This window comes from Schistocerca americana, chromosome 1 (genome assembly GCF_021461395.2).
Source record: "Schistocerca americana isolate TAMUIC-IGC-003095 chromosome 1, iqSchAmer2.1, whole genome shotgun sequence".
In the NCBI taxonomy this organism is placed as follows: Eukaryota; Metazoa; Arthropoda; class Insecta; order Orthoptera; family Acrididae; genus Schistocerca; species Schistocerca americana.
The window spans coordinates 252,886,714-252,902,727 of record NC_060119.1 but is presented as its reverse complement, the minus strand read 5'-3'; the positions used below and the strand labels follow the sequence as shown (position 1 = coordinate 252,902,727).

General features: G+C 45.5%; 1 protein-coding gene across 5 annotated transcripts in view; it reads left to right on the top strand.

Annotated features, from left to right (window-relative positions):
* The window catches only part of LOC124556554, a 39,666-nt gene extending 23,880 nt beyond the window's left edge, over nucleotides 1-15,786 (top strand). For all 5 annotated transcript variants that reach the window (XM_047130750.1, XM_047130612.1, XM_047130676.1 and 2 more), the window contains one exon: nucleotides 12,459-15,786. In XM_047130750.1, the coding sequence (XP_046986706.1) occupies nucleotides 12,504-13,766 (1,263 nt within the window). In that variant the 5' untranslated portion in view covers nucleotides 12,459-12,503 and the 3' untranslated portion in view covers nucleotides 13,767-15,786. The remainder of the gene's footprint in view (nucleotides 1-12,458) is intronic.
* Nucleotides 15,787-16,014: the final 228 nt, after the last annotated feature.

Sequence of the window (16,014 nt, the reverse complement as noted above, 5' to 3'; positions counted from 1 at the left end):
TCATTCAGAAAATTATTAGACTTAAGAAAAGTAAGGAGAAGTGGAAGCACATTAGAGCATTGTGTTAAGATCCATCAATGTGGCAACAAGGGGTAACAATAAAGACACGTCAGATCATTTATCTATATAAGGGACAGAAGCAGTCCTACCATACTTCCTTGAGACCCTCCTGATGATACCTTTGTCTCCGTTAAACACTCACCATTGAGGACAGTATACTGGGTTGGAAAGTGAGGATCGCCAACCTCAGTGGCAAATGATGATGCACAGTGGTAACTGTGTAGCAAGTGGGAGAGAATCACCACACTGGCGTGAGTCTCTTGGTATGGCAACATGACTAGGCATCAGGTTTTAGTGGAACAAATGGGCACTGGAGGCTTATAAATAAGTCTGGATTTTGAGGCAGGGATCACTTGTCATCGCCTGAAGCCAGCTGTACTGCCACAATGCCAGAGCTATGCCGGACAGCGAGACAACCAGGCACTGCTGGCAGCAGGTGTGGGTTTAAGACTGGGATGCGCCTGCCACCAACACTAAGTCCTTCACAGGACTCGGTGCCACAGCCCTGTCGACGTGTTGCCCATTCCTGCCACCACTGACACCGAATTCCTGTAGGCTTGATGGTGCAGTGCGTCTCTATTTGAATCCTGTCCGAGGGCAGCGAGTTGACTCTGCCGCACAGCAAACTTCACACACCACCACCCCCCCCCTGCGGGTTCGGGGGTAAGAATAGGCCCGCGGTATTCCTGCCTGTCGTAAGAGGCGACTAAAAGGAGTCTCAAATGTTTTGGCCTTAATGTGATGGTCCCCCTTGGGGTTTGACCTCCATTTTTCAAAATTCTACAGAAGTACGAGCCTTTTGGGGAAGGACACCTTACATGGTGTACCACTGGTCCTAAGTGCACTAAGACCTTGGCACTCAGCATTGCACCGGCGTTGTCACCATACCCATTATTCCTCAAATTGGGCCTAAACGCCTGATGGGTTGTCCAAGTTACGCCCATAGTGCATCTCCATCTGCACCAGCGATCATGATGGACTTTCCATGGCACCAGAAATCCAGCACGGTAGCCAGCCCGTTGTGGTGGGGTCGTCATGTACCCTCTAGGCTGTAGCCCCCTGACAACACAGGGATCGTACTGCCGATACCTGAGCTGCACCCTCCCCACGTTGGCCAAGGAGTAGATGCCCGTCTCCTTGGGGCATCAGGACTCCCGGCAATGGTCATCCTGCCAGGTGGCCCTTGCTGCGGCTGGGTGGCGCCCGTGGGGAGAGCCCCTGGTCGGAGTGGGTGGTATCGGGGCGGACGTTTCGCACATGAAACGTCAACACGTATCAGGTCGCTCTGCGGCCGAGTCTTCCAAAAGAAAAGGTACCGTTTCTAGTTCTGGTTCTCCTGCCCTTTCCCCCTTGGCCACTCCATGGGAGGAGGGACAGGCCCGCCGGCTTGGGGCGAAGTACTTCCCCCGCTATTTGGTCTGTTCTCGAACAGATGGGGGGACGTTCGCCACCTCCAAGCCCATGTTCTTTGTTCAGCACATTGAGGACGTCTTCGGGGAAATCGAGGCTCTCAGCAAGATGCGATCAGGGTCCGTTCTTATCAAGACCACCTCTGCCACACAATCGGCGGCACTCCAGGCGTGCGACCGCCTAGGGGACATCCCAGTCTCCATTATCCCACATCTGGCACTAAATAGGACGCAGGGGGTTATTTTTCATCGTGACCTCCTGCTACAATCTGATGAGGAGCTCAGGGCTAACCTGGAGCGCCGCGGCGTGCATTTCGTCCGGCGAGTCCAGCGCGGCCCCAAAGACCGTCGCATCGACACCGGGGCCTTTATCCTCGCCTTCGAGGGGGACGTTCTCCCGGAGAAGGTAAAGGTGATGTGCTACCGGTGCGACGTGCGACCTTACGTCCCGCCTCCTATGCGCTGTTTTAGGTGTTTGCGCTTTGGGCACATGTCGTCCCGGTGTGAGGCTGAGCCCCTTTGTGGCGACTGTGGATGTCCTCTTCGTGAGGAACATACTTGCACCCCACCACCTCGGTGCCCTAATTGTCCTGGCGTCCACTCGCCTAGGTCCCCAGACTGCCCCGCCTATCAGAAGGAGAAAAAGATACAAGAAATCAAAACTTTGGATCGGCTCTCTTATTCTGAGGCCAGGAAGAAGTATGACCGCCTTCATCCCGTGTCACTGGCTACTTCGTTTGCCTCAGTTGTGTCCACTCCTTCCGCTGTATCCTCACCTCTATCCTGTCCCCCCTCCGCCTCCTCTGCCCATCAGGGGGCTCTGCCTCCGCCTCCCAAATCCCTCCCTTCCAACTCCTCCTCCCCCGCGGCCCCCACCCCCCCTGCCCCAGGGGCCACCCTTCCTCCTCCTCCTCCCCCCACGCCACCTGAGAAGCGATCCTCTTCTCAGGCGTCCATCGGGGAAACGTTCCGGACCCCAGCTTCCGAGGTCCGGCGTTCCAAAACGGACCCCGCGCGTGAGGACCTTCTTCGGGTCCAGCCCACCATCCCTGTGCCTCCTCGGCCTTCCAAGAAGGCCTCCAAGAAGAAGTCTCTATCCCCCTCTCCACCCTGGCGCGTTTCATCTGACGCTTCATCCGTGAGTCGCTGCTCCCGGCCTTCCTCCGTTTCGCCTGGACGCTCTGCTGCCAGGCGTTCCGCCGGCCTTTTGTCGGCAATTGATGCGACCCCTCCTACACAATCAGGGACAGCGGCCGCAGCTGGCGACGAGTCGATGGAACCGGATCCGCCTGCCGTCAGTTGTAGCGTTGTTGCCTCGCAACCTGGCCCTCCGCGGCCATCGAGGTGACCAGCTCTTCCCCGTCTCGTTCCCCCAACTTTTTGACTAGCAATGGCGTTGTTTCATTGGAACATAAGAGGTATTCGATCTAATCGGGAGGAATTACAACTGCTCCTCCACCTGCACTGTCCGCTCGTCCTTGGTCTCCAGGAAACCAAGTTGCGCCCGACTGACCGTATTGCCTTTTCCCACTATACCTCGGAGCGGTATGACCTCGCCCCTGTGGACGGTATCCCAGCTCATGGTGGGGTCATGTTGCTCGTTCGGGACGATGTCTGTTACCATCCCATCCCATTGACCACCCCACTCCAAGCAATAGCTATCCGCATTACTCTTTCTGCTTTTACTTTTTCAGTTTGTACCGTCTACACTCCACCGTCATCTGCTGTTAGTCGGGCTGACATGATGCACCTGATCGATCAGCTTCCCCCGCCGTTCTTATTGTTTGGCGACTTCAATGCCCATCATCCCCTTTGGGGCTCTCCTGCATCCTGTCAAAGAGGCTCACTCTTGGCGGATGTCTTCAACCATCTCAATCTTGTCTGCCTCAATACCGGCGCCCCGACTTTCCTCTCGGACTCTACTCATACCTACTCCCACTTGGACCTCTCGATCTGTTCTACCACTCTTGCCCGTCGGTTCGAGTGGTATGTCCTTTCTGACACCTATTCGAGCGACCACTTCCCCTGTGTCGTTCGTCTCCTGCACCACACCCCATCCCCACGTCCTTCGCGCTGGAACATACTGAAAGCTGACTGGGGACTTTACTCCTCCCTGGCAACCTTTCCGGACCACGATTTTTCCAGTTGTGACAGTCAGGTCGACTACCTCACGGCTGTTATTATCCATGCTGCCGAACGTTCCATACCTCGTACTACTTCTTCTTCACGTCGCGTTTCCGTCCCCTGGTGGAACGAGGCTTGTAGGGACGCTATCCGTGCTCGACGACGTGCTTTACGCACCTTTCGCCGCCATCCTACGTTGGCGAATTGTATTGAATACAAACGACTCCGAGCGCAATGCCGTAGAGTCATCAAAGACAGCAAAAAAGCTTGCTGGGCCTCTTTCACGAGCTCCTTTACCAGTTTTACTCCCTCTTCCGTTGTTTGGGGTAGCCTGCGCCGGCTGTCGGGCATTAAGGCCCACTCCTCAGTACCTGGCCTGACCTCAGGTAATGAGGTCCTTGTTGATCCTGTGGCTGTCTCCAACGCCTTTGGCCACTTTTTCGCGGAGGTTTCAAGCTCCGCCCATTACCATCCTGCCTTCCTTCCCAGGAAAGAGGCAGACGAGGCTCGGCGACCTTCCTTCCACTCGCTGAATCTGGAAACTTACAATGCCCCCTTTACTATGCGGGAACTCAAACGTGCGCTTGCACTGTCCCGGTCCTCTGCTCCGGGGCCAGATGCCATTCACGTTCAGATGCTGGCACACCTTTCTCCGGCGGGCAAAAGCTTCCTTCTTCGTACCTACAATCGCGTCTGGACCGAAGGTCAGGTCCCCATGCGTTGGCGTGACGCCGTTGTTGTTCCTATACCCAAACCCGGGAAGGATAGACACCTTCCTTCTAGTTACCGCCCCATTTCTCTTACAAGCTGTGTCTGTAAGGTGATGGAGCGCATGGTTAATGCTCGGTTAGTTTGGATTCTTGAATCTCGACGACTACTTACTAATGTCCAATGCGGCTTTCGTCGCCGCCGCTCCGCTGTTGACCACCTTGTGACCTTGTCGACATTCATCATGAACAACTTTTTGCGAAGGCGCCAAACGGTAGCCGTGTTCTTCGACTTGGAGAAGGCTTATGATACCTGTTGGAGAGGAGGTATCCTCCGCACTATGCACAAGTGGGGCCTACGCGGTCGTCTGCCCCTTTTTATTGATTCCTTTTTAACGGATCGAAAGTTTAGGGTACGTGTGGGTTCCGTATTGTCCGATGTCTTCCTCCAGGAGAACGGAGTGCCTCAGGGCTCCGTCTTGAGCGTAGCCCTTTTTGCCATCGCGATCAATCCAATTATGGATTGCATTCCACCTAATGTCTCAGGCTCTCTCTTTGTCGATGACTTCGCGATCTACTGCAGTGCCCAGAGAACATGCCTCCTGGAGCGCTGCCTCCAGCGTTGTCTAGACAGCCTCTACTCATGGAGCGTGGCAAATGGCTTCCGGTTCTCTGAAGAGAAGACGGTTTGTATCAACTTTTGGCGATATAAAGCGTTCCTTCCGCCATCCTTACATCTCGGTCCCGTTGTTCTCCCATTCGTGGAAACAACTAAGTTTCTAGGGCTCACGTTGGACCGGAAACTGTGTTGGTCTCCACATGTCTCTTATTTGGCGGCCCGTTGTACACGTTCCCTTAATGTCCTCAGAGTTCTTAGCGGTTCATCTTGGGGAGCGGATCGCACTGTCCTGCTTCGCTTGTATCGGTCCATAGTCCGATCGAAGCTGGATTATGGGAGCTTCGTCTACTCGTCCGCTCGGCCATCCCTCTTACGCCGGCTCAACTCCATCCACCATCGGGGGATACGTCTTGCGACCGGAGCCTTCTACACTAGTCCTGTCGAGAGTCTTTACGCTGAAGCTGCCGAGTTACCATTGACCTACCGGCGTGACATACTGCTGTGTCGGTATGCCTGCCGGCTGTTGTCTATGCCCGAACACCCCTCTTACAAGTCCTTCTTCGCCGATTCTCTCGACCGTCAGTACGGGTTGTATGTGTCTTCCCTGCTGCCCCCCGGAGTCCGCTTCCGTCGCCTGCTTCGACAATTGGATTTTGCCCTCCCTACCACCTTCAGAGAGGGTGAGAGCCCGACACCACCTTGGCTCCAGGCTCCGGTTCGTATTTATCTCGACCTCAGCTCACTCCCGAAGGAGGGTACTCCGGCTGCAGTGTATTGCTCACGGTTTGTCGAACTTCGTGCTCGACTTGCTTTATTTACACCGATGGCTCCAAAACTGACGATGGTGTCGGCTGTGCCTTTGTCGTCGGGACCACCACCTTTAAATACCGGCTCCTTGACCAATGTTCCAGCTTTACGGCCGAGCTTTTTGCTCTCCATCAGGCCATTCAGTATGCCCGCCGCCACCGCCATTCATCGTATGTACTCTGCACTGACTCACTCAGTGCTCTTCAGAGCCTTGGAGCTCCCTATCCGGTCCATCCCTTGATTCAACGAATACAGCAGTCCCTCCATTCTTTCGCTGATAATGGCGGTTCTGTCAGCTTTCTGTGGGTCCCCGGACATGTAGGAGTGCCTGGGAATGAGGCTGCGGATGCTGCAGCCAAGGCTGCAGTCCTCCAGCCTCGGCCAGCCTCCCATTGTGTCCCGTCATCTGACGTTTGTGGGGTTGTATGTAAGAGGCTTGTGTCCTTGTGGTGGGATGCTTGGTCATCCCTCCAAGGAAACAAGCTCCAGGCAGTAAAACCGCTCCCAACTGCTTGGACAACTTCCTCCCGACCATCTCGGCGCGAGGAGGTCCTTCTGACCAGGTTGCGGATTGGGCATTGCCGGTTTAGCCACCGCTACCTGCTCTCTGGTGACCCAGCCCCGCAGTGCCCTTGTGGTCAGGCATTAACGGTGCGCCATGTTTTATTGTCGTGTCCCCGTTTTAGTCAATTTCGTGTTGTCCTGTCCCTGCCATCTACCTTACCGGATGTTTTAGCTGATGACGCTCGAGCAGCTGCTCGTCTTCTGCGTTTTATAACTTTAACTGGCTTGACCAAAGACATTTAACCTTTTTACTTATTTCATCTGCATCTTTGTCAGGTCCTTTTGATGTCCCCCCATCCCCTTGAGTTTTAGCAGGTTCCTTGTGCTCTAACACCAGTGACTGGGCGCTAATGACCTCAGCAGTTGAGCGCCCTTAAACCCTACCAAAAAAAAAAACACACCACCACTGCGGTCATGTGCAAAGCTGAGTGGCCATTGCCTAAGTGAAACACTGTTGCAGAACAACACGCACTGCTGCTGATGTCAATGGCCGTAGCCACCAAAGGCTGCCAGTCTCAGCAACACAGGGTTCTGTCTCGTTGAATACGAGTGGAAAAGCCACCGCCTGTTCATCAGCACCAGCCAGGAGTAACGAGAAGTTGCCAGCCTCGCTATGTCATGTATCAAAATCAATAAAAGTTCTGTAACAGTTAATAGTGTTTGCCCTGGGCCCCACAGCCTGTCACCACTACTCACTCATCTCACAGCATGTCCACCACACTATACATACACCACAGTGTTATCAAAAAACAGCCGTAAATTGCTGCTCACCCTATCCTTCAGAACATTTATCAATATAAAGAGCAAAAGGAGTCCTATCACACTCACCTGGGGCACTCCTGACGATACCTTTGTCTCTGATAAACACTCACCATTGAGGACAACATACTGGGTTCTATTACTTTGAAATTTTTTGAGCCACTTGCACATCTAGGAACCTAAATTACATGCTCACACCTTTGTCAGCAGTCTGCAGTGGGGCCCATGTTGATCACTTTCTTGAAATCTAGGTACATGAAATTTGTCTGTTGCCCACCATCCGTGGTTTGTATGATGTCATGTGAGAAAAGGACATGTTGAACAGTTACAGAAACATACGGTGGACAACAGCTTACTGCCTCTATGTGTACATCTACACCTATACCCTGCAAACCACTGTGAGGTGCATGGCAGAGGATACATCCACCTACTATGCAGTAATCTCTGTTTCTTTAGAAGTTCCTCTACAGTGACTGTATACTGTGGAGGTTCCCTCCTATTATGAACTGTTCTACTGGGAACGTATCTGTCCAGTACATGGTCAATTATTCTTTTAAACTTGAGCCGTTATTCCTGTCATGCTCCTGCACTGTGTCGAAAGTTTCAAGTTCCTCATTGAAATATGACACTATTGATTTTTTATGTAGTTTACTGAAAATGTATTTTTCTCTACTGTTTGTAGTAGTCCTTTGTAATTTTGTCGGTAATCATTGCGCTACAACCACATCGTGGTCTTTTTTTGATGTGGACATCCTCAGATAGGTCAAGTCTATTTGTTGCCATTAGATTCAGTACATGTACGTCTTGAGTGGGGTTCCTAACTATCTGTTCTAAGTAGTTTTCAGAGAAGGCATTTAATAATATTTCACAGGATGTCTTATCATGCTTACAACTAACAGAACAGTAATTTTCCAAATTAATTGTTGGATAATTGAAGTCTCCACCAGTGATTAAAGTATGATTGGGGAACTTGTGTACAATTGAACTGAGGTTTTCTGTAAAGTTTTTGGTTGCATCAGGAGTCTGGTGCGCGATAGAAGGATCCAGTTATCATTTTATGTCCACCTCTGATACCGAGAGTTGCTCAATCAGTCTCACACACAGCTTTGATTTCTATCTTGATGGGTTTATGTTTCTTGTCTACTGCGACAAATACACCACCTCTGTTTCCCATTTGCCTATTCTTTCGATATACACTTAAATTTTCCCCAAAAATCTCACTGCTATCAATTTCAGTTTTCTGTATCTTAGTATTATGTGAGCTTCACTGCTTTACCGGGGCACTTCAAACTCTGGGACTTTGTTTCAAATATTTTGGCAGTTTGCCATTAGGATTTTAATACTCTCACCTGTGGGAGGCAATTTTTTTCATCTTACTCTGATACTTCTGGGTTTCCTACAGTTATTGTTATCTGAACTTCATGGAGAGTTGCCTGATCTGAAAAACATTTTTCTGCTTCCCACACGCAGTCAGCTGTCTGAGTAACAGCCTTGATGTGTAGTGCACACCTGATCGATTTAGGAGGACCCTACAGTTCTTATCCATATGGTGCAAGTCCAGGAAGTTGCAGTCTAGCTAGTAACAGAACCATCAAAGTCTCTGGTTCATTCCTTCTTGACTCAGAACCAAAGGGTCATGATCAGTTCTGGGGACAATGCTGCAAATTGTAAGCTTCGTTAAAACTCCAGGCCCAAGGCTGGTCATCTCAACGCTGTTCTTCTCAACCTTCTCTGCTAGTCACTGGAATGACCCAAGTAGGACCTCGAAGCCAGATGAAGGCATCATTTGTTCCAATGGGTGCCACAATCTACAGTTGATTGCTCCCTGTTCCCTCAGTGACTGTTGGAATAGCTTCTTCAACATGTTGAATGAGGCCCCCAGGCATGCGCACTGACTGCACCGGGTGTCACTATCCTCTCCCTTGTTGCTGTTTACCTAAGGGGTACCACCATTAGCTGTACGTTTGAACTGCCGACAATTAGTAGACGCCTACCCTTTTGCATTTGCCTCTTCTTGACACTGGACAAGACGGGTTTCCCCGAAACAGGTGAAGTGAATCCCAGTGGTTCAGTTCCAGTGAGAGAGCACCTCAAACTTGTTGGTTAGGGGGATCAGTATAACATGCTGAGTCCTCCTTGGTCACTGTCCACCATATACAGGATGCCTAGATCTACCATTGACACACCACTCACAGTCAAGTGGATGAGTAATGACAGATCATATACTTTCTACAGAGGAGACAGGATCCATACACATACAGGTATCACAGGTGCACGACTCTCAGTAGCTCTTCCAACACACTGATTTGTAGTGGCTGCCAATCATTTGACAGTAGTCAGGGCATTTCCAGTTGCTTACAAACATCAACCAATTCATCCCGTGTTCAAGAACAGCATTCATTGTGGGGCTGCATTTTTGCTTTGGCTTTGGTAAATATTACTAGTTTCCTAAAACGTTTTGAGGTTAATTATAGTTGTTAGTAAACTCTAAAACAGTGTTAACTTACAATAAATGCAGATAATATACAGGGTTACTCCTCTTTAAGGGTAAACTAGCTGTAACACAATATGTTAGTTAAAAATATCTGCTACAGTAACTACAGTAATTACAGATGCCGATTTACTAAACATTGCTCGTAAATTATGCAGAGGACAAATGGAAGAAAAATCCCTAAGGATGCAAATACTTGTCATGAAAGCCTGCCTTTTATCAATGAATGACTGACTGATCGCAACAAAGAGATCTTGAAGTCCTTCCTCTTGTATTACATAAGCAGAAGTGCAATATGTTGTTGAAGAGGAATCATCATGAGCTCTATCAGACAGTTGATTGTTATAGATGATTCCAATCCATATAATGCTGATAATTTTCTTGTACTTCTCCTTTTGCTTACTAGGGATGCAAGTGCCAATATTTTTAGGCAAGCTGGATGTTCAGTTAGCAATAATCATACTGTGTTGTGAGAGTTCTCAGGCGCCATTCGAATCTTGGTTTTACTAATCTCGTCAATGTCTTTTCAACACAGGCTGAAATTGCTATAAGGAAATAACCTGTGGCCTTGATATGTCTCCACCTGGTTTACATATAGAGATGATAATTTGAATTATCTGGTATTTGGGTATTTCTTACTTGCATCATATGTAGTTAAAATTGTAAGCAAGGTACGACTCTGAGGATGGGTAGGTTAGGTTGAAGAAGAAGATGAATGAAAGGAGTGATATATTTCAAGTTGGGTGAGGACATTGTAAAAACTCCAGTACCAAATGCAACATGAATTGTATGTTATGCTATGTGGAGCATTGTTTGTAAATTCTCAGTACTGACTTGTTGTTGTGGTCTTCAGTTCAGAGACTGGTTTGATGCATCTCTCCTTGCTACTCTATCCTGTGCAAGCTTCTTCATCTCTCAGTACCTACTGCAACCTACATCTCTTGATACCTCAGAACATGTCCTACCAACTGCTTCTAGTCAAGTTGTGCCACAAATTTCTCTTCTCCCTAATTCCATTCAGTACCTCCTCATTAGTTATGTGATCTGCCCATCTAATCTTCAGCATTTTTCTGTAGCACAACATTTCGAAAGCTTCTGTTCTCTCTATTTCACTTCGATTCATGGCTACACTCCATACAAATACTTTCAGAAAGGACTTCCTGACTCTTTAATCTATACTTGATGTTAACAGATTTCTCTTCTTCAGAAATGCTTTCCTTGCTATTGCCAGTCTACATTTTATATCCACTATACATAGACCATCATCAGTTATTTTGCTCCCCAAATAGCAAAACTCATCTACTTCTTTAAGTGTCTCATTTCCTAATCTAACTCCCTCAGCATCACCCGATTTAATTCGACTACATTCCATTATCCTCGTTTTGCTTTTGTTGATGGTCATCTTTGCTTTTGTTGAGGGTCATCTTATATCCTCCTTTCAAGACACTGTCCATTCCATTCAACTGCTCTTCCAGGTACTTTGCAGTCTCTGACAGAATTACAGTGTCATCGGTAAACCTCAAAGTTTTTATTTCTTCTCCATGGATTTTAATTCTTACTCTGAATTTTTCTTTTGTTTCCTTCATCTAGTGCTATCTTATCTCATGTTATGTGAGGATTCTGGTGACAAAATGGAAATATTAGGATGTACACAGGAGCATGTAAGTACTTGTTTCTCCCACACAGAAGGAACAGGAAAGTGTACAAATAATACTGGAACCATGCACTATGCAATAACTTGTGATGAACAAAAATCTAGATTTTGCTAAACAGCTTTGTAGTTATTGAGTGAGTCATGTTATTGAAGCATTTTGTAACAGTGATTGGCACTAAGATGTAAAGTAGATGGAGTCATATTATTGAAGCATTTTGTAACAATGATTGGTATTAAGATGTAATGCATAGCTGTCCAGATGTGTGTAATTGAATGATCGAACTGTTTCTAAAAACACTGTTATAGTTCTTTAATTTTATATTCATTTTACAAATGGCCATTTTGTGTGGTTTGAAACAAACTAAATCATATTACTTGAGAGTTCTTACTGTTGAGTGTGGTGCACTGATGTTTATTGTATAAAAGCAGTTATGGTCGTTCCTGGACAGCTCTGAACATAGCTAACTGTTAAAATATTAGGTTGGTGCATAAGCTAGTAGTGTTTTTCAATAAGTTTCATAAACACAACAGATACACGTAACAGAGACATCAGTCATCAGTAACATATTCTCCTTCACTATTTACAACAGTCTGCCAATCCTGGGATAACATTTCATTTCCACAACAGTAGAAATCGTGTGGTTTTGAAGTGAAGTGAACTGGTCAAGCCATGTTCGGACTGCATTTTCATCCAGAAAGGAAGTTTCTCCACTTGGCACCCCATTTTCTAGCATCCACAGTTTCTACACTATCTCCAAATGACAAAGTGTAAACTAAAATAGCACCAGTGAAGTACAAAAATGGTTCGAATGGCTCTGAGCACTATGGGACTTAACATCTGTGGTCATCAGTCCCCTAGAACTTAGAACTACTTAAACCCAACTAACCTAAGGACATCACACACATCCATGCCCGAGGCAGGATTCGAACCTGCGACCGTAGCGGTCACGCGGTTCCAGACTGAAGTGCCTAGAACCGCACAGCCACACCGGTCGGCAGTGAACTACAAATAAAAATGACAGGTGATAAATAAACTCATAGCAACCAGAATACCAACATGCAAAGCAAAAATGCTACAAACTTATGCACCAGACTAAGTATTGCAATTAACCAACTGGAAATGCTTTTAGAATATAGAAGATGGAACTGAAAAAAGAACATTTTTGACTAGTAATCTCGCAGTTACAGACAGCAGTAATAGCAAATAAGTTGCGAATAAAGGTTTGGATTGCTCTTAATGGCAACTTTTTGGTATTGATTTCAGGTTCTATTAGTCAGGAAGCAATCTTTCTCCAGACTGGGTGACAAAATGATTTCTTCAGAGTTGTCAAAGAACGATTCATTTTATCAGCGTGTGTGTCACACAACTGATACTTTCACTTGTTGCATAAGGGTTTATGAAGCTTTACTGCCATATTTTGAGGCTGGACCCCCAGGTGACAGTATCAGTAAAAGATTATTCAATATTGGTGGCATGCTGACTATTCTCCACAGTGAACTTACTATTCTGAAAAATGAGATTACAACTGCTACTGCTGCTGTTGATGGTGGTGGTGATGACAAAGCGTCAAATCCAAATGTCGAGAGCAAAGCTGTCGCACAAGGCGTAAGTGAGCATAACCAGCAAGAAAATATCATTTGTGAAGCAAGTACCATAGAACAAAAGATGTCTAATGAGGAGAAAGTGCTTAACAAATCACCAGAAAGGAATTGGGAAGATGTTACACACATCCCAGGAGAAGAGTACGAGAAAGAAAAAGTCAATCATGAAGACAACAAGATAGACAAAACAATATCACATGATGAAAAAGTACATATAAAACCAACTGAGAACCTTAAAACACGAGAAAGTGATTTTAGATATATATGTGGAAACTGTAATGAGGCTATAACTGTGTACAACCAGGACCTACATTTATCTGTTGCATTACATAACCAGGATGGATGTTGCAGAGGGAAGCCAAGCAAACTGATTACTGCGCAAAAAGAAAAACAGGAGAAAAAGGGACAGGTACAGAATTTGACTAAATCTCAGGAAGGTTCTAACAGAGTTAATTTGACTCCTCCTCAGCTTGGTGAACAGTACAAAACTCGAGAATTCAGTTGTATACAGCCATTAGAAAAAGGCTTCATATGTACGGTATGTCATAAAAAGTTGCCTAGTCCCAAAAATTTTGCTGAACATGTGAGAGGAAGTTATCATAAGAACTTTTTAAGTGTACCTGGTAAGGAAGTACAGAAAAATACTGGTCATATGCCAAGTGTTGCTAGTGCATTGACCCAATTATTTAAGACTTTTGAGAATCAGTCTCCCACTTCTGCCAAGCAAAAAGAAAGTATCCCTTCAGTAGATGTCCAGCTTTCAAAAATCATTAAACATCTTTCAGGCTCACTGTATAGTCAAATGCAGTATTTATCAGTGGGCAAAGGTGCTATCGTATGTAACTTGTGTGTTTGTCCAATTCCGCCAACTGTCAAAAATGTGAGGGATCATGTATTAGGTAGCAGACATTCAAAGAATGAAACTGCGTTTCAGGCACAAACTAAAGACTGCATATCAAATAACAACTAAGTTACTGATAATGTGTTGATGTTTCTGATTTATGCCAAACTTTTATTTACTATTGTAAAATACCATTCTTAGGAAAAATTCAAAATAATAATGTAGCACATTAGATCCTGACTAATTATGATTTTTATCAAGTATTGATGTAAATAAAAAAATGAGTGGTTTCATTTGTTGTAGTTGTATTACAGTTACTGCATAAAATGGAAGATTAGGCACGAACTTGACTTTACATTTAAATGTTTGTACCTTGTATGCAGGAAAGCAAGAAAAAACCCAAGTTAGTGGTCAAAATAAATTGATTTTCCATGTCTTCTCTTGTGACTACTGTCACCTTCCTCATAACATGGCAATGATAAGCTCCTTTAGTTTTCTGTTATGGACAGTATTGCTTTAATGTCATAACATATTTCCATTTGTATCAATCCTGTCACTTACAAGTAAGTCAATGGGTTGTGGGAAAATGCAATTACCAATTGTGAGGTAATGATGTTTGGTTAGAAATGTCATTAAAGTCTCATATGACTTGAGGCATTATGTGTATGTGGTGAAAGACTATCCATATCAACATTTTAGACTCATGAAACATGAATATGTTGAACCTGCTCATAAATAGTAGATGTGTCAATCTGCTTTAGATGTTTCAGAACAAAATCAAATGTTTAGGATGCTGATTTGATAAACAGATCCATACATAGTAATGATGCAAAACATGCAAGGTATTAGGGAAAAAGGGGGGGGGGGGGGGGGAGATACTCAGATCCTTGTGGAGTATTGATGTAGTTGCATCAGGAGAATTGTCAAATAAAATTTATGGCCCATGTTATTCACAGTGATTTTAAACAGTATTAATATAAACACAGTTTTATTTTGTCACTGTTACTACCTCCCAATAAATAAAAAAAAATCCTTTGAATACATGTACAATAAGGATTCTCATTGGCAATCAAGAAATTGGCGTATTGTTTTTGTTGCACCATCTGCATAATTATTCTGGAGGTTTTCACAATGAAAGAAAATCTGGAGAAACTGTAGTAGTGAAGCTTTCATTTTATTTCATTTGCTCATTTAGCTTTGTACTCAATAGAACTGCAGATACGTTCTCAAATTATCGTAAAACATGTTACTATATTACGTTTGTGATATTTAAACACATGAATAAAATGAAATGTGTGTATATGATTTTAATTTCAAATTACTGCAAATAGACACATAATGGGGAAGGTGATGTCCATTATCTACTGTTGTGAAATATCTTATTGTTCACCTGGAATTATTATAGGATAGTAAGGAAAATCCTATGTAGGATGAATGAATGGGTGAGGTAACAGGCAGGAGTCCTGAACATAAAATAATATTTTAATAAGTTCAGAAACTGCACCATCACAATGAAATGGGCTTAGGTACTCCTGCAAAGAAGGTGAGCCATCAAGAAAAAGTTTTCATCTGGGTTTCAAATCAATATCGAAACAATTCTGCATACATTGTCCTGTGAACTGCTATCGCATTTATTATTTGATGATGGACATTTACAAATAACCTGACTGTATGCTCATTTCAGAAAAAATTAGTTTGCCTTTTGCCTGATGCACTTTGTTTTGAAGTAGATTTTGAATCATTTCGGCGTAATTCAATCAGTAAAAGTGTTTTTCATATTTTGAAGAGCCATTATTATTAATCTTGAAGTGAACAGTAGTAGTATGAGAGATTTGCTTGTATGCAAGCATATCAGTGTAGTTCGGAGATGCAAAATCATTTTCAAGAATGCTTTTTTAGTAATGTAGGGAGTTTGTGCCATAAGGGGGCTACTACCTTTTGCAGATGTCACAAGTATTTTGATCAATATTGTTAGAAAAGTGGTTGTGGAATAATTTGACAATAACACTTTTGAAAAACAAATATTAAGTGTGCTGTTTGAGGCTTTCCCAGCCCTGCATCTGCTTGATAGGTTCCCGGGAATTACGCTGGATAATATTGTAGAAACCGCACAATATTTCAGCGAGACAACTGCCCGCCATCTTCTGGTGCTACTGTCGCGCCGCTGAGAAGCTCGCCAATTTATATGCTGGCTTTCTAGAACAGCGCAGGCGCCAGCGGGGCATAACGTCATCGAAGACTAATCGTAGACAGCCTCGAATACCAGAGCCCTCTGCTGGAGAAACGGGTCGCAGTCTGCGGAAGCGGGCCACGGCGCACGAAAATGTGGCTGGGAGTGACGGACCCCGTTTGCGCGTGCGCTGTTCTAGAAAGCCAG